The 19,390-nt window shown below is 33.4% G+C and overlaps 1 protein-coding gene across 2 annotated transcripts in view; it reads left to right on the top strand.

Moving 5' to 3' along the window:
- CTSH (cathepsin H) overlaps positions 1–19,108 on the top strand; it is a 44,635-nt gene extending 25,527 nt beyond the window's left edge. Inside the window, exons 6-12 of one of the 2 annotated variants that reach the window (XM_051981140.1) lie at positions 1,644–1,730; positions 6,454–6,509; positions 13,314–13,395; positions 13,487–13,555; positions 15,289–15,395; positions 16,062–16,187; positions 18,108–19,108. In XM_051981140.1, coding sequence (XP_051837100.1) covers positions 1,644–1,730; positions 6,454–6,509; positions 13,314–13,395; positions 13,487–13,555; positions 15,289–15,395; positions 16,062–16,187; positions 18,108–18,183 — 603 coding nt within the window. In that variant the 3' untranslated portion in view covers positions 18,184–19,108. The other variant, XM_051981141.1, reaches the window with a different exon arrangement.
- The last annotated feature ends 282 nt before the right edge of the window (positions 19,109–19,390 follow it).

Below are 19,390 nucleotides of genomic sequence, written 5' to 3'. Positions count from 1 at the left end.
CCAAGACTAAGGGAAACAAGATAAAGGAGACTTCCCCATCTTCTTTCTAGGAGAAGGCTGTTGGAACTGAAAGTCACTCATTCCCATGGGAACTAGAAGTTAAGTAAAAAAGGAAAACTCAAGAAATGAATACTTGACTATTTTTGAGAAGCAGCTTGGTCACATTGGAAAGAGGGATAAAGTTGTGGTCTAGAGAATAAAGATACTGAGTTACATCCAGATAACAATATATTTAACAAGACATACAGTTGCTGAAACAAATCAGGAGCAAGGCTCTCAGCCAAAGCAAGGACCACAAAACTTTTGGCTTTGGGGCTTTTATATAATTTTTACATAGCACTGGAGGGGAATAATATTGTGATCGGATTAGGGAAGGAGCTGATCTATTGCATCCAGGGATGAACTGGTTCCTCATGTGCAAGGGATTTTACAGAAAACATTTAAAGGATACAAAACTCAAAGCCTAATGAAACTTAAAATCACAAAATGGAAGGCTAGTTACAAAGGAGTCACTTTGGCCCAATAGATCTACCTCTAGAATTTACTATCCTTATGTTCACATGAGCAAATAATATAACTTCTCTGAACTTTAGCTTTGTTGGCTGAAAAAATAAGGATAACAATGCCTATGACATCTCATAGTGATGTTATGATAAACTCATGAAATAAGTTATGTAAAGCACTTTTACTTTTGTTTACATAAGGCTATTCATCATTTATTTATCTGTGATTAATATTATATAAAGAGTTAATAAAATTAATAACTAAATTAGTAACAACTAACTAAAATCTGTAACTTCTTTGTGTCCTAGCAAAGGGAGCTAGAGCATTTTACAGTGGTGTTAATAGAGAACAAGAAAATCCCAGTGACTTTTGAATATGCTATTGTAAGCAAGCAAGTTCAATTTCTTTCTGACCACCTCTAATCTTCTCTACTTCATTGTATCTTCTATCTAGCCACCAAAATGGTTTTCTTAAAGCACAGATCTGACCTGTTCAGTAAACCAGTGGTTCTTTAATATTTCATGATTACATATAAAATCCTATTTGGCATTTAAAGCCCTTCAAAATCTGGCCCCTCTTATTTTCTAGGCTTTTCTTATACTTGACCTCTCTCTTACATCCATTGAATGATCCAGCTTCACTAGCCTGCTTGGCTTTCTCCATAACATGTTCCTCCATCTCTCATCTCTATGCCTATAATGTGCTGCCTTCTAGTTTACTTGGTTCCCTTCAAGACTGGTTCACTCCCATATTTTACAAAAGGCTTTTCCTGATTTTCCTACAAAAGAAGAAAAGCTACTTCTCGTATGAAACTGTCTTTCATCCACTCTGTATCTCTTATGTACCTAAGTATTTACATTAATTCTCTTCTCCATTAGGCTGTGATCTCCTTGATCACAAGGACTCTTTTTGATTTCCTATGTATTCTCATGCTTAGCATAATGTCTGGCAAATTGTCAGCTCTTGAGAAACGAGTTTTATTTTGTTTGTTTGTTTTTTAACAACTTATTATCACTGTCAGCAGTATATTAGGTTTGAGGAGCCATACTGGAGGAGATTTAAGAGTGGTATTTGTGTGTGTGTGTGTGTGTGTTAAGTTTAGAAAAACTGACAAACTTTATTTTCCTTTTCTTCTTTAGGGTGGATGTGGCAGTTGCTGGACTTTTTCTACTACTGGGGGACTGGAGTCTGCTGTTGCCATAGCAACTGGAAAACTACTCTCTCTGGTAAGAAATATGACTTTAGGAATGCTGGAAGCAAAACCATCCATATGCTAACATCATTTTTATTTCCTGGAATGTACAATGTAATTTGTTTATTTCATATTCTCTTCTATACACTCTGCATTGGAACCAAACTAAACTACTACTTATTCCCCAGAATTCTTCCTCCACAAGTTCACTCAGCTTTAAATCTATGCTCATCTCCCACCCATCATGTCTGCCCCTTCAATGATCTCCTTCCTCATCATCCCCTCCAATAATCCTTATCATCCTACAAGGTGCTGTTTCCTCTGTGAAATCTTGGTGCTTTTTTCCCTTCTCACATTACAGTGTATTATTATATCCATTAAGTAGAATATAAGGATCCTATGGGCAGTGACTAATTTGTGATTCTAGAAATAACCTAGTACATAACAAGCATTTAATTGTTAATTGTTTTTTGAATTGTTAATTGAATTATTCTATTTATATGAAATTGTATGACTGAGTGTAGTTACTGACTTTATGACTTCATTAATTCAATTCAATAAAAATTTATTAAGTTTCTACTGTCTACCAGACACTATGCTAAGTGTTGGGGACATAAAAAGAAGCAAAAGACAGGCCCTGCCTCAAGGATTTACAAGGAGATAACATGCAAACATATATACAAAAGCAAATCTTATACAAAATATATAGGAAATAATTAAAAGAGAGAAGGCACTGGAATTAGGAGGGATAAGGAAGATTTCCTATAAAAAAGGAATTTATTTGGGACTTAATGGAAGCCTTTTAGTACAAACATTATGATCATCCTTCTCTGAAATCTATTCTTGGGAATTGGATGCAAAATGCTCTTTTAGGAGAAAGAGTTTTTTCATCTTTTTGGCACTAATATATTCTTAGACAAGAAGAAGAAAACTATGTTCCAGTTCTGTGAACATTGAAAATCTGTCCCAACATTGATTTCTTTTCCAAACTGGATAACTAAAGAATATTATTAACAAGGAAGAAAAAAACTTTCTCTAAGATATTACTAGCAAAATTATTTGTAATAACAAAAAAAAATCTGCCAATAACCAACAAAATGGGAAATAGCTATACAGAATTGTAGTATATGAATATATTGGAATATTATTACACTTTAAGAAGTAACAAATATGAAGGATACAAAGAACTGGGGGGAAATGTATGAGAAATGATACATAATCAAGAAAGCAGAACAAAAATAACAGTGTATTCCTGGGTAGATAATATGGGAGAGGAAACAAGACTAGTGGAAATTCGTGGTCAAAATCTGGGCTCAGATCTTCATAAGACTTACCATCTAGGTGACAAGATGGTGCGATGAATAGAATTCTGAGCTTGGAGTCAAGAAGCCCTGAATTCACATCCAGCCTCAGACACTGGTGACCTAGGGCAAATTATTTAACTGCTGAAAGTTTGCCTCAGTTTCCTCATCTGTAAAATGGGGATAACAATAGCATTTAACCTCCTAGAGTTGTTTTTAAAGTGATACAGTTATAAAGTTTTAACATAGTGTCTGGCACAAAGTAAATTCTCTATAAATATTAGGTATTTCTATTATTCATTTGTTCATTCATTCATTCATTTATTATGAAATTCTAGACTTGGAGTCAAGAAGATCTAAATTTATTTTTTAAATGGTTTTTTTATTTTTCCAAACACATGCAAAAATAGTTTTCAACATTCACCTTTGCAAAACCTTGTGTCCAAATTTTTCTCCCACCTTTCTCTTCCCCCTCTTTCTTAGACTGCATTAGTCTTAAAGGTTAAATATGTATAATTCTTCTCAACATATTTCCATATTTGTCATGTTGCACAAGAAAAATCAGATCAAAGGGGAAAAAATATGAGAAAGAAAAAAAAAAAACAAGCAAACAAACAACATAGTATATACTCTTTGGGCATAGTTTCAAATCGCTGTCCACAATGACTGGATCATTATACAACTCCACCAACAATGCCTCAGTATTCCAGTTTGCCCACATTCCCTCCAACATTTATTATTATTTGTTCCTGTCATCTTAGCGAATCTGAGAGGTGTGAAGTGGTACCTCAGAGTTATCTTAATTTGCATTTCTCTAATCAACAGTGATTTAGAGCATTTTTCATCTGATTGGAAATGACCTTAATTTTTTTTTTAATTTTATTTTATTTAATAATAACTTTGTATTGACAAGAATCCATGCCAGGGTAATTTTTTACATTATCCCTTGCACTCGCTTATGTTTCGTTTTTTCCCCTCCCTCCCTCCACCCCCTCCCCCAAGATGGCAAGCAGTCCTATACATGTTAAATATGTTGCAGTATATCCTAGATATAATACATATTTGCAGAACCAAACAGTTCTCCTGTTGCACAGGGAGAATTGGATTCAGAAGGTAAAAATAACTCGGGAAGAAAATCAAAAATGCAAATAGTTCACATTCGTTTCCCAGTGTTCCTTCTTTGGGTGTAGGTGTTTCTGTCCATCATTTATCCATTGAAACTCAGTTAGGAAAATGACCTTAATTTTAAAAGATCTGAATTTAAATATGGCCTTAGACACTAATTGTAACCCTAAGTCACTTAGCTTCTCCTCTGTCTGTCTCAATCTTTTCATTTATAAAATGAAGATAATGATAATACCTATTTCCCAGGGTTGTTGTGAGGATAAAATGAGATATTGGTAAACACTTTGCAAATATTAAAACATTCTATAAATGCTACCTAATTATTATGTTGTTGCTGTTGTCTGTTTGACCCTGGGCAAGACATTTAACGGCTTGGTATTCCAGACAACTCTCTAAAACTAGAAGCTGCAGAATAGTTATCCATCTGCCCTGGTACCCCACTCTCCAGATTAATGACTGTTTCTCCAAGAAGTCCCCATTATATTTATTCCATAGTTCTCCCTTCTTCACCAACCACCTAGCCCCGCCTAATCAATGAATATTTCCTTCAACCTATCTCACCCCTCCAGTTCTAGAGCATTGATTCATGATCTTAATTAACTTTGCTTGCTTTGTTCTTGGTGTTCTTAAATAAGCTTTCTCAATCTATTCTCATTTTGGTCCCAGTCTTCATTCCTTTAACTTTCTGGGCCAAAGTGCTTCTGCCTGGCCACCACTTTTTGAATATTGTTCTCCCCTTTAAAACATAAGCTCCTTAAGGTCAGAGACTTTCTTTGTTTTTATCTTTGTATCCACTATGCTTAGCAAACAGTAAGAGTTTAGTAAATTCATTTATTGGCCAAAGGAATTTGCAAAATTTGTAAATTCTCTATACTTTAGGAGTTTCCTATACCAAAGAAATGATAGATTTTATGGATCTTGACACCACCATCACCTTAATGTTTCAACAATTCAATAATCAGTATGGATACCCACAGCAATCAATTCAGCACCTACTTGCCTTGGGCAATACAAGATCAAAAATAACAAAATAGCCCTGCTTCTCTAGGAACCTAACATACTTACTTAACATCAACTAACTTACTACAACATGTAAATTCTATATCTATACAAGTAAATAGTTTTGTGGTAGGAAAGAAGAGGCATTGGTAACTATTGTAGCAGTTGGTATTTATGGTGAACTTTAAAGGAAGCAGAGAGTTTTAAGCTTAAGCTTCTGTGTATGTCATTTTATTATTGTTTGAACATTTTAATAATTTTGCTTCTTGATGGTTTAATTTGTTTAAAAAACAAACAAAAAGAATAACACAATGACATATTGATTGAGACTGAAGTAAACTCAACCCAACTTGGAAGGTGATAATAAGTTATATGCTGAAGGAGTGAGGCCACTAAACTTTTGATTATATTTTGGAAAGAATCTGAAAACAAAGGCGGGAGAGGAAGGAAGAAAGAAAAAAACACCCTGTATTTAACACCACAATGATCAAAAGTAGAAAAGTAAATAGATTTCATCTTTTGAAAGAGGGCTATATAAAAATTAATTAAATTAATGTGGTATGATTTGTCTTTTTAAAGATTCCAAATTCAAAGGCCCTTCATGTAATAAGATTCTTGTACTTCATCATTTTTGTAGAGAAACTAGGGATTTACCAACTTATTTTGCCCTTATCTAAACCTATGTGTAAGATATTCCATTTATAAATGAAACCTACTTAATTTTATGTTTAAGTCAATGTAAATATTTGAGACATTTCTATCAGTTTATGTGCTATTCATCTAGCTGTGTAGTAGACAGTTAAGTGACATAATGGTGATTATGTCCAACTTAAATAGAACTGGATCCCTGCCTGCATATTGACTTAGGAAATCACAAATTAACATTATCTCTCTTGTATTTTTATTTATTTAGTTAAATATTTTCCAATTAGATATTAATCTGGTTTGGGCCTACTCATTTTGCCTGCCAACAATATGAACCTGTGGGTACTGGAATAGAGCTCTGGATAAGGAGTTAAAAAGATCTGAGATCAAATCTTGTAGTAGACATTTAACTATATTTGGGATGCTGAGCAGTTCACCCTCACACTCATCTTAAAAATGTGGATTAAAATAGCATCTACTTCCCAAAGTTGTGGTAAGGATTAAATGAGATGACATATAAGGTACTTTCTAAACCTTAAAATACTAGATAAATGCTAGCTACAATTATTTTTATTATTATCATATATCTGATCAGCATGCCTAATATATGTACGTATAGTATATATTTGATTCTAAATTATTTTGGGTCTGAATCAAATTCACTGGTTTTCATTTTTATTTTATTAGGCAGAACAACAACTAGTGGATTGTGCTCAAGATTTTAACAATCATGGATGCAATGGGTAAGTCACTGCTGATTCAGATAGATAAGACTTCTTAAATTACTTTAGTGTAGCGGGTAAGAGATGAAATGACTGAGGAAACAAAGGTTCAAGCTTCTGCATATATCTATTTATTAAGCATGGCCTGAAAATTCCCCAAATGCAAGAGGAAAAAGACTTTTATACATTTAAAAATAACTCATCGAATAAGACCAACTAATTAAAAGGAAACAATACAAAAATTAGATAATCAGATTTCTAGCTGGAAGAAAGATTAGAGACTTTACAAGTTGGGAAGGGAGAGCAAACACGTGCAATTCCTTAAAATTAGAAAAAAGAAGTGTCCTACTTCCCTCCAACTGTCTGTAAACAATCAAAGGAACATGAAAAAAACAACTTATTGATTAGTACTGCATCAGTTTTAATATAAAATATATGGGTTGCTTGAGATATATAATTGTAAGAAAACTCTTTGCATCAATCTTTGGATCTGACTAGGTTTCTGATCATCATAAGCTAGATTTTCAGTTAAGAGTATCTAAACTGTGAATAGAGGTAGTCCCTTCCCAGTCATTCAGGGCTATGTTCAAACAGCACAATAAGATTTTCTCCCAATTTCCACAATTGAAAAAAGTTTTCTCACAAGACAGAAATTGAACTAGACCCATAATTTATTAGAATAGAAACTGGGCTAATTCAAGTCTCAATATGGAGTTAGTGTGACTCACTCAATTCCCACAATTAACTACTTGCCCTAATCCCCTTGATTCCCTTAAGTCTTCTGCTACACTACTCATGTGGTATAGAATGAAATGGATTTTATTTTAGACAAACTGAACATACACAAAAACCTGGACTACACATCAATCTCAACTGTTTTTGAATTCAGCATTTTTCATTTTGAATTTAGTTGTACTTATCCGTACTTATCCTCCATAACTCTGAGTTATGAATGTTTTGCTGGAAACCAGTCTGTAGCAGCAGCTAGAGAATGACCCAGCCTAAGAAATCTATAATAAATTGTCTTCTAAGTATATGTTGGTTTCCATTGTTGTTATAAAGGTAAATACTAGCATTGATTTTATCAGCACCAAGTTAAAGTCTTGTAATATATTTTTTATAAACCTAAAAGCATTCATACAAACTAACATTAAATTACAATAGTGAAATCTTTCTTCCTATCCTATGCCCAGAAGCAGGTAAGAAAGAATATAAAATATATTTTTGTGCATGGCCTATACAGAGATTTATTTTGCTTGATAATGACCATTTGTTATAAGAGTCTTATGTTCCTTTTCTAGAAAGGAAAGAAAGAAAATAAACTTTTATTAATTGAAAAAAAGTAAAAGCATAGTAGTGGAAACTAAGCCTTGTTTCTCACCGCTGTCAAGGCCATATGTGTGACTTGGCCAAAACACTTAGCACTGCAGAATATTAGTTGCCTCCTCAATAAAATGACAATAATACTTATATGTAACCAACTTCACAGGTTGTTATGATTATTTGATAAGATTAAGATACGTGAAATCATTTTACAGAGCATACAAAGAGGTTTGGGTTTTATTTGAGTTTTTATAGGTTTTTTTTTTTTTTAATTTCTTTGTTTTGGATACTGATTTGTAATTTCACTGACCAGTCCATCAATTAGAATTTTTAAGTGCTTACTATGTGCCAAAATCACTGGAAAAAACAAAACAAGACCTGATGATGGTAAAGATGGAAGGCAGAAGGAAAGGGAGACAGCAAAGGTAGATAGGTAATGTCACGGAAACAATGAACATGAACTTCAACAGACTTTGACAGATAGTGGAGGATAGAAAGATCTATGGTCAATGGATGAGTCAGACACAATTGAACAACAATAAATGTACCAAGCAATGTGTTGAACTTTGAAAATACAACTTAAGTATAAAGAAAGGCAGACTCTGTCTGCCCTAAAGGATCTTTTATTCTAACAGGACAAGATTAGGCCTAAAAGAAAGTGGAAGAAGAAAATAGAGGGTAAAGGAAGTTTGATGGGCTAAAGAGGAATGGGACCTGGCTGATTCAGGTCCCCTTCTTAAACAGTGTGTCTAAGAATAGCCATCCATGCAGAGGGAATGGCCTAGGGAAACAAGGTACTGCCAGTGTGGGAATTCCAAGACTGGAGCTCTTCAGGAAACCTTAGGTACATTTTAGGGGGGGGATGAAGTATAGAAACTTACCCCATGGATTGCAGGTTGACATCTCATCTGATATTTATAATCTTAAATGGTACCTAGGAGGTTGAGCAATTTGCCTACAAGCAATTAAATATAAAAGGCAAGACCTTAACCTATGTCTTTCTGACTCTAAAGGTGGTACTCTATCATTATCCTTAGATATTTTTTAAATAAACATACAAAAATAATAATTTGCAGAGGTTTTCACAATGTATTTCTAGCCCTGACCTCTCTTGAGTTATTTACAGATGCCTTCAGGAAATTTCCACTTTGATTATCCTACTGCTTTCTATAATACTCAAACAGTCCCTCCTCCCCCCCCCCAAAAAAAAAAAAAAAACACACCATATCTAGCTCTGTAATGTGCTTATTTTTATCAGTAGCAACATCATTCAAGCAACGTCATAAAACTCATAATCTTTTTTTAAAAACTAATTATTCTCTTCCCTTCTATATATATCCAATCAGTTACCAGGTCCTCAAAATCCTTCTTTCAAAATGTCTCTCTCTATATTCCTACATGGCAGAATAATATTTGTAACTTTTAAAGAAATTAAAAGGAAAATACATAGACAGAAGGTACAGGTATGAAATGACTATCATGAGATGGTATCCAAAAAACAAAATTATGAAGTGAGAAAGAAGAAAGAAGATTGCACTGGAAGAAGAACGAAGAGGGAGATAAAATGGGATAAATTATCTCACATAAAAGAAGTATGAAAGAGCTAATACAGTTTAGAGAAAGCTGGGGGAGGGGAATGGCAGGCAATACTTGAAATTGGCGCAAAGAGGGAATAACATACGTACTCATAGAAATCTTTATAGGGAAGTAAAAAGGACGGGAATAGAAAAGGGCAGGGGATGGGGAGAGACCTGATTAAAGGAAGGTTGGTTTGGGGAAGGTGATGATCAGAAGTAAAATACTTATAAAGAGGAATAGGGTAAAAGGTGAGAGTGAGAAAAAGATAAACAAGAGAAAAATAGTTTGGAGGGAAATACATAGTTGTCATAATGTTGAGATAGCGTAGGGACCCTAAAAGGTTGGGATCACAAACTGGTATCATGAAGTGTCTCAAAAGAATTTTTAGACTTGAATCCATTTCCAAGTCAAGGGGCAAAGTATAGTGTAATTGTAATGCCAATTGAAGCAGTCTAAATTCCAAGAGAATTTAGCAAAGAAACAGAAGCAAGGAGACACATTTATCTAGTTGTTCATGTCATTGATATGCCAATTTTATGGCCTAGATGTAGAACCAAAGAGTGGTCTCAAGAATTTGGTTATCACTGAATAGCAGACAGTAATGTCTGTAGCACTATTTTAAGGTCAGAAGACTTGAAATCATTGACAGACATAGTTAAAATAATAAAAAATTGAATGGGAATAGAAAAGAATATATCTCAGCAGTCCAGAATACCTACACAAAAATTGACCATATATTCAGGCATAAAAACCTCAACACCAAATACAGAAAAGCAAAAGTATTAAATGCATTTTTTCAGGACAATGGAAAGAGATTAAAAATTAATTGGTAACTAAATAATTTAATTTTAAAGAAAAAGTGAGTCAAAGAGCAAATTACATTACATTACATTATACAATAATTACATTAAAAAAAGAATGATAGCAATGACATAACATACCAAAATTTATGGGATACAGCCACACCAGTACTTAGGGGAGAAGTTACATTTCTAAATACTTTTATCAGCAAAATAAAGAGCAAATCAATGAAAAGGGTTGGAACTAAAAACTAGAAAGAGAACAAATTTTAAATATCCAATTAAACAGAATATTGGAAATCCTGAAAATGGAAAGAGAAATTACCTTTTGAAAGCAAGAAAACCAACCACTGAATTGGTTTTGAAGGGGTGAAGATGACAATAAAATAGATAAGCCATTGATTAAAAAATTTTAAAGGGGATTTCTAGTGCCAAGATAGTAGAGTGAGGAAGCAGAAGCTGGCCAGAACTCTGAAAGGATATACTTGAATCTAAGACAGCAGGGTGCTTGTAGTTAAGTACCTACTCGGTGTGAGATGGTGGTTCTCTAAGCACATATTCCATGTAATGTAATGATGTGGTCAACCTAATTGGCATATACTTAGGGTAATGTGGTGATGTGATATTCTACAGCTGCGCATGCCCAGTGTGCTATAGTAACGTAGTCCTGGCTGGGGTATTTAAGGGAGTCTCAGAGACAAACTGCTCTCTCAGCTGCGGCAATCTCAGCCACAGAGAAGACTTCAGACTCCAGACTCCATTTTTGACCAGCCACGTGGCTGCTCTCCTGCCTCTTTCACTTCACTCACCCACTAAGCCCAAGGCCACAGGCTGATCCGGAGGCCCACTAGAGAGCTAGCCCAGACATTACAAGGAAGGAACCCTCTGAAGCCTGCCCCAAATTCCCCTCCAAGCAATTTTTGAACTACCTCAAAATTAGTCTAAGAGCAGGAAAGTAGTTTATTAGCACTACAGGAATGGTCTGCCTCACAGGAAAGGTAGGAAGGGAGAGATCCAGGAGCTGCAGCAGCAGCTGCCAACTTCACAGCAAGGGGTCTGCAACAAGGCCCAAGTCTGGGGCAGTCCAGCCTTGAAACAGTATAGGTGTAGATCAGAATCTCATATCATATACATTTTGACCATATAAAGTCAAAATGGATACATGATTCAAACATAAAGGGTAATACTACAAGCAAAAAAGCAAGGAATTTGGATTTATAGATAAGAGAAAAATTTAGGACCAAAAATAAAGTAGATCTTTTTTTTTTTTTAAAGTTTTTGCACAAACAAAACCAATGCAACCAAAATTATAAGAAAGCAGAAAACTGGGGCTGACAGGGGAAAAGGGAATTTTGCAACAAGTATCTGTGGTAAAAGTGTCATTTATCAGATATATAGAGAATTGGGTCAAATTTATAGAAATAAGAGTCATTCCCCCAAGTGATAGCTAGAAGACATGAACAAGCAGTTTTAAGACAAAGAAATCAAAGCTATCTATAATCATATGAAAAAATGTTCAAAATCACTATTGATTAGAAAAATGTAATTTAAAATAATTCTGAGATACTAACTCACATCTATCAGATTGGCTAATATGAAAAAAAAAAGGAAACAATAAATTTTGGAGCAGATAAAGGAAAACTGAGACACTAATACACTGTTAATAGTGTTGTAAGCTGATTCAACCATGATGTAAAACAATTTGAAACTATGCCCTAAAGGTTATAAAACTTTTTACCATCTGATTCACAAATACCACTGTGAGTTCTATATCCCAGAGAGATTTTCTTTAAAAGGGGACTTATTTGTACCAAATATATATATATACACATTTATTTATTTATAGCAGTTTTATTGTGATGGCCAAGATTTGGAAATTATGGGGTCAATTGAGGAATGGTTAAACAACTTGTGGCATATGATTGTAAAGGGATGACTTCAGGAAAACCTGGAAATACATGAACTGATACAAAGTGAAGTGAGCAGAACTGGGAAAACATTGCACATAATAAAAACAATATTACACAATGAAGAACTGTGAATAACTCAATAATTCTCAGCAATACAATGATCCAAGACAATTCCAAAGGACTAATGACAATTTTCTTCCTTTCTTTTTTTTCTTCTTTCCTTCCTTTCTTTGCTTATTTGAGTTTTCTTGCACAAAATGACTAATACAGAAAAGTTTTACATGATTGCACGTATACAACCTTTACTAGATTGTTTACCACGTCAGGGAGAAGGGAGGAGAGGAAGAAAGGCAGAGAATTTGGAACTCAATTTTTTTTTTTAAGTTACAAATTGTTTTTACATGTAATTGGGGAAAAAATAAAATATTTTTTAAAGTCTCTCCAGCTTGCCTCTTGCTTTCTTTCTATTCCCTCAGCCATTAGAGGCTCCTGCCTAGATCATTGAAGATTTTTTGCATAATAGGAGCTCAATTTAGTTTGTTGACTTGTTGAATTACTGAATAACAGGAGCTGTGTAACTAGTCTGTTCACTCTGCTTTGTTTCTTCACCTCTCATCTTCAGTGTCACTGGAGATTTAATTCTAAAAATCACACTGCTTTTGCCATGTCCCTCCTCAGTTTAAACATCAGCAGTATCCCTTGGTTGCCTACAGAATTCTCTAAACTTGGCTAACCAAAGTTCAAGTCTCATCAACTTGAATTTAGTAATTCAGTAAAAACCTAATTTCAGGAAAGTTCCAGCCATGCTTCATTTGTCTCCTCTATATAGCTAACATTTATGTAGTGCTTTATTTTTCTAGTTACATATAAAGATAGTTTTTCAAATTCATTTTTTTAGTTCAAGTTGGCTCCATTAAGTTTACTGAGTTTTCAAGAAAATAAAGGCAAATATCCTTATATTTATATTAATATGCAGCAGCAAAGCATTCAACTTAAAAGTTAGGAGGCAAAGGACTTCACAATCCACAGATGCTGTTATTGGATATATTATTGCAAATGTGAAAAATTAATTTAAATATACTGTAACTTTCACTTAAGGGAAAATCAATTGTTATATGAATTCCTACATGTGTGATTACCAATTTATCCAAACTACCAATTATCCAAAATTTGTTTTGTAGTTATAATAAGCTTGTCATTGAATTGTTTTACAGGGGTCTCCCAAGCCAAGCTTTTGAATATATAATGTATAATAAAGGAATTATGGGAGAAGACACATATCCTTATGAAGGAAAGGTATTCTTGCTATCTAATCTAAAACAATATGGTTAAAAAAAAAGTTGTACTATATATAATTGATTTTCAATCTTTTTGTTGTTTTAAACAGGATGGCACTTGCAAATTCCAACCAAACAAAGCTATTGCTTTTGTCAAAGATGTGGCCAACATAACAGCTGTGAGTACAAAAGGGTAACAGAACCATGGGAGTGATGTTCAAAGAGGTTTCTGTGATCAAATCTCCTTTCAACACAACAGTTATGCCAATTTATTTTATTGTATAGGAATTCACAATAGAGGCGAGTAGATGATAAAGTGCTACAATACTAACCCGAAGAGGCAGGAAGACCTGAATTCAAATATGACCTCAGATACTCAATGTCTGAGACTAAACAAGTCATTTAAATTCTGCCTCAGTTTCCTCATCTATAAAATGGAGATAGTAGTAACTTCTGCTTTCCAGGGTTGTCATAAGAACCAAATGAGATTTATATTATATATCATACTAATACTTAGATTTATCATACTATATTATAAATATTAAAGTGCTATATAAGTGCTAGCTATTATTATTATTATTAATTTGCTCTACTGAGGATGTAATAGTTCTTAAATACTTTTGTTATGAAAACGTTTTGTGACAGTGGTATTTCTTATAATGACATATCAACTGTTTGTAATGTTTGTAAAATGGTATAACTCCATATTTCCTTATTGGTTCAACCTCTCTCTGGCATAAATATCAATTAACCAGCTAGTATGGATAAATAGAAAAATCCATTTTGGAAATAAAATTAATTCTGATTGTCTATTTATAATGTCCACTTTACCTAGAAACTTTGATGATACAAATTAAATTCTGAATACTATATTATAGTGGTATAAAAAGTCATCTGCTTAGGGAAAATCAGTGATCTCCTGGGCAAATTTGAGATATCATCTGTCAGGTGTAAATAGACAATTGAATAATATCGTTTTTCAACTCCTGTTTGCTACTTATGTGACCTTAAAGAATTCATTTAATCTCTCTGCTCCTCAGTTTCCTTATCTGTAAATGAAGGGATTGGAATAGTATGGAGTCCATAATGTGTTAGAGTGTCTGTGAGTTTTTTAAAAAATATCAGTATTTTTAAAATTTCCTTTAATTACTGAGTTTATTTCTTTTGTAAGCCTATGTATTTTCTTTTATGCATTTAAAAACAATATTCTGAGAAACAGTGCATAGAATTGATCACATTGTCAAAGAGATCAATACTACAAAAAAGGTCAAGAACCTATGGAGTAGGTAACATCTAATATCAGAAATGTTGTCTGAGCCTATGACCCTCATAAGAGCTTTAAAGAAACAGGAAGACAGAGCTCTGACTCTTTCTTCAAATAAAAGAAATAGTAAGCAGCATCTTTATTCTAACTCCATCACACATCTTTTCTGGTTAGCTTCAACATGGCTACAAGTTACAATGATCAATTAATATTAGAGAAAATCCAAAATATCATTTCTCAAGGGATGGATCCATCTTTTATGGTCACTCTCTTTAGAATGACATCCAGTAATCTAAAGACAGATTTTGTATAAGAATCACACTTCTATTGAATAATATTTTCCCATCATTGGGGGAAAAAAGTATATAATTAACTAAAGCAGCTACATTTTTAGCTTATATAACTCAACTACTAGTAATTGGAACCAAAGCAAAAAGACACATGCCCTCTAGTGTCAAGTGTGTTTCTGTTCTCTTGTTTTAAGATGAGGGAGAGGCTAATCTTTTCCTTTGGGAGTTTTCATTTTGAGTTGTGTTTTTACCAGGGATGTACATCTAATAATGGTCTATTATTTTTAAGCAACAAAGGGGAAAAGGAATGAGAAAGCCCAAAATAAAATGTATAATTCAGAGTATTTTTTCCTTTCAGTATGATGAAGAAGCCATGACTGAAGCCGTGGCCAATCATAATCCTGTCAGTTTTGCTTTTGAAGTAACTGATGACTTTCTGAGCTACCATAAAGGCATATATTCCAAGTGAGTTTTTCATCACATAAAAGAACAAGGAAAAAAATTACCTAATAGTAGTTTTTAGTAATCATTTTCAAGTCATATTTTGTTATGAATCCCTAGGAGTAGGCCAAAAATACTACCTTTTTTTTTTTTTTTTGCAGGACCTGAGGCAGAAATAAAACTTAAAACTCCAAAAATACAAAATAGCAATGAGAATTCTGTGACCACATTACCAGTTCACTTGGCAAACTCTGTACTCTCATAAAAGGAACCTAAGGATAGGAAAGGAAACCAGTGAGCAAGTTCTAAATTTTAGAAATTCCACTATACTTGCAGCCATCTTTAAGAATAAATATGACTTCATAAGCTGGATAATTAAGTAAACGTGAATCCTTCATAAGCAGGATTCTTAATGGCAGAATATAAGTTCCTTGAGGATAAGCATTATTTTTTTTTTATGTCCCCAATTCTTAAAGTGTATATTCATATATTAAGTGTATGTGTATACTTAACAGTGTATGAATATGGAAAGCACTAAATGAAAGTTTATTGCATTGAATTCACTTCAACCCAAGGTTCCTTTTGAATAGCAAACTCCCAAAGATTCTTGAAGACTTTTAATATGATAGTAATAGTAAAAATGAGTAGCTCTAGCTTTTATATACTTTTTATCTTTGATTTATTTTTCAGCCCCAAGTGTGCTAAAAGTCCAGATAAAGTCAATCATGCAGTGCTTGCAGTTGGATATGGAAAAGAAAATGGAATACCTTACTGGATTGTAAAAAATTCTTGGGGCACATCCTGGGGGAACAATGGGTAAGGAACTCCCAGATCATTTAACTAAATTATAATTAATTAAAATTTTTCAGGCTCCTCCCAGTTCCTGGTACCTATATACAGTTAGCTCCTTTAGTACTTAAGACAAGAAGGACCATCATCACAGATTCAATCCCCAAATAAACCATGTAGTTTTTGCCTGTTATACTGCCAAACACCATAAATAACTTTGAATCAGATGTCTCAAATACTTGCCATAAGGGTGGAAATATAGGAGTTGCAAATCTATCCCACCAATGTGAAAAACAAGCCTGTTATTGATAAATAAAGATGAATTATCTTTGAATCAACAAGGAAAGAGTCATTTTTTAAAAGTGCATTATTATAGAAAATAAAATAAAAATACTAAAAGCAGGAAGAGAAAAAGGAAAAAAGTGTATATCATAAAGGTTCTCAGTTACAGATCTCAAACAAAAAAAATGAGTTTATTATTGGTGATGTGCATATAATACCTTTAATTTTTCACAGAGGTTTCCCATCTGTCATTTTATAATAACATTTGGGAGATAAGCAAAGTGAATAAAACTATGGCTGTTTTATGGCTATGGAAATGAAACTCAAAAACATTTTCTGAATCCTAATCCTTTTTTCATTGAGAACTGCCTTCTGTGGCATTGCTAATTTAGCTAATTATTTATTAGGGGCATAATAGAAAGCTTTTTCTTCTTTTAATTAAAATGCTATAAATTTATAATTTTCCAAATATACATAGGGAAGTATATGATTTTGTTTCTTAGTCAAGGATTGAATTTCATTTGTAACTTTCTGGTATTTGGGGGAGTTTTTTTGGTTTATTTTTTGCCAGATTACCCATGATCACACAGCTAAGTGTCAAGTGTCTGAGATCACATTTGAACTCTGCTGACTCCAGGACAAGTGCTTTATTCACCGTGTTGCTAACTTTCTGAAAGATTTTTCTTGAATAACTTTCCATTTCAGAACTAAATTTAAATTTATTTTTATAAGGAACTATTCAGATACCTATTCACCAAAGTTAGCTATACTCTTCTAAAGAAAGGCAGCATAGATGATATATACTTCAACTATAGATAGTTTCCCTGTTTTGACATTCCCTCCCCTTCTTGCCCACCCCCTCCACCATACTTTTAAGATGCCATAATCTTCCCTTGTGTAGCATATGTACATTTGATTCTGTGTGTTTATGAACTCTTGCAAATTCCATCCCCTGTAGGCAAGAGCATTCAACCTATATGTACATATAACTGTATTCTGACTCTGAAAGAGACTGTCATTTATCTACCCAAGTGACTTTGGTTGAAGAATATTTATTTAAAGAACTTTCCTAAAACCAAAGATCTGTGATTTGCAGTCAAAGAGTTCCTCATTTTAAAAAAGCTCTCTGATAGATAGGCCACACTAGAACTTAGGGCTCAACAGTTTTCTAGTCATATAGGAAACTCAAAATAAATTTTACATACATATGAATATTGGAGCCTGAAAATATATAGACTTATGACATTATATACTTTGATTTTAGTACATCTCCCATTTTTCTTAACTTTTACATGATTTAGTCGAGAGCAGGAGGAAGGTCTGTTAAAATATATTTTGTTCTGAAAATTTTGTGATCCTTTTTTTAAGAAAAGTAAGAATTTTCACAAAGATTAGGAATCCTTAACCTAGCACTACATCCCAGGGACCCAGTATTTTATGATCCCCTCTGCTTTTCATTAGTGATCACCAATATCTACAGGAATCATTTATTGTCCCAGACAGATGTTTTATGCTCAGTTGTCTCTTTTTCCATGATTTTTTGCTTTTTAAGACACATCCCTTTTTTGAGAGTTAAATGACTGCTTTTAAAACAATTTAGTTTTTTCATCTCCTAGTAATATGAAACTTCCTCTCTAATTCTCATTTCTCTTCTGATTGTTCCAGGTACTTCCTTATTGAGCGTGGAAAGAACATGTGTGGTCTTGCTGACTGTGCATCTTATCCTATTCCACAAATGTGACTTAGAAATACATAGGAATGGACAAAGATGAAAAAAAAAAGTGTGTTCTGAAATACAACATATCTTAAAAATGAATGAACATATCCTAAGTGAATGAACCCTGAGTTTTAAGTTGACTGAGGACCTATTTAGTTGGTAGCTGTGAAGTCTCTTGACCTTCTGAGAAAAGGCTCTTAGGGAAGTCAACTTTGTGGATTAGGAAGTTTTCAAATCATTTCTATCCATGTAATGTCTCTCTAAGCACCACAGTCAAGGAGTAATTCATCCTTTTTCTTACTTTGCCTATTAAAGCTTTCAATAAAACAGTCACTGGGTAGCAAACTGACCCCAGGGATTTTGAGACAAGCATTTAAATGTGTCAAGATGTAATAAAAGCACCACTTTTTTTTACATGGAAAACCACACAAAACTGTGGTGACCATTTCAATCTCAGGTAATTTTTATTCTTTTGACAGCAAGTTTCTCTTTTTAAAAATCAAATGTATTTTAAAGCAATATATGATTTTTAAAATCTATTTTTGCCATATACTAGTTGCTATTTTTAAATATATATATTTTGATATAAGTCCATTTGATAAACAGATACTCATTAAATATAGAATCATTGTTGTATATAGACTCAATTTGAGTCAAAGGTAAAATTTGACTCAGATGAAATTGAGGAAACCTGACCACTGATTCATCTTGCCTTTGAGCAGGCCTCAGAACCTCTTGCTGCTTACTTCCACATTTATAAGTAAGGGTGATGCATGTGATAAAATGAAACATTATAAGGAGTTCTTTAAAATCCTTCCCACATAATTTTCATTTGCCTTACTAAGCAGCACAGCAATGACACCAGGGAATTCATAGCCAAAATGTCATTTTATTGAGACTGAGATTCTATTGCATACAAATAAACTGAATAAAGATACTTGTTTCACAATTTGTTTCATTCATTCTGGTCTTTTTCTATAAGTTGTATTTGTTAAAGACATTTTATATACCAACATTTGAAATAACTATCATCAAAAACTCTTATGTAATTTGGAACAGATGTTTTGTGCCCTGAAAGACTTCTAAACAATACTGAAATGAATCATGAGGTTACAGTTTGGATAAAAACAATCTTAATGAGATAGTGACTTGGATTTTTGATCTACATTTATATAAGGCTAAGCACAGTACTTACTGAGAAGCTACAGCAAGAAGAGGTTGGATAGAAAGC

This window comes from Antechinus flavipes, chromosome 2 (genome assembly GCF_016432865.1).
Source record: "Antechinus flavipes isolate AdamAnt ecotype Samford, QLD, Australia chromosome 2, AdamAnt_v2, whole genome shotgun sequence".
NCBI classification, from domain to species: domain Eukaryota; kingdom Metazoa; phylum Chordata; class Mammalia; order Dasyuromorphia; family Dasyuridae; genus Antechinus; species Antechinus flavipes.
This window is presented reverse-complemented; position numbering and strand designations above follow the sequence as displayed.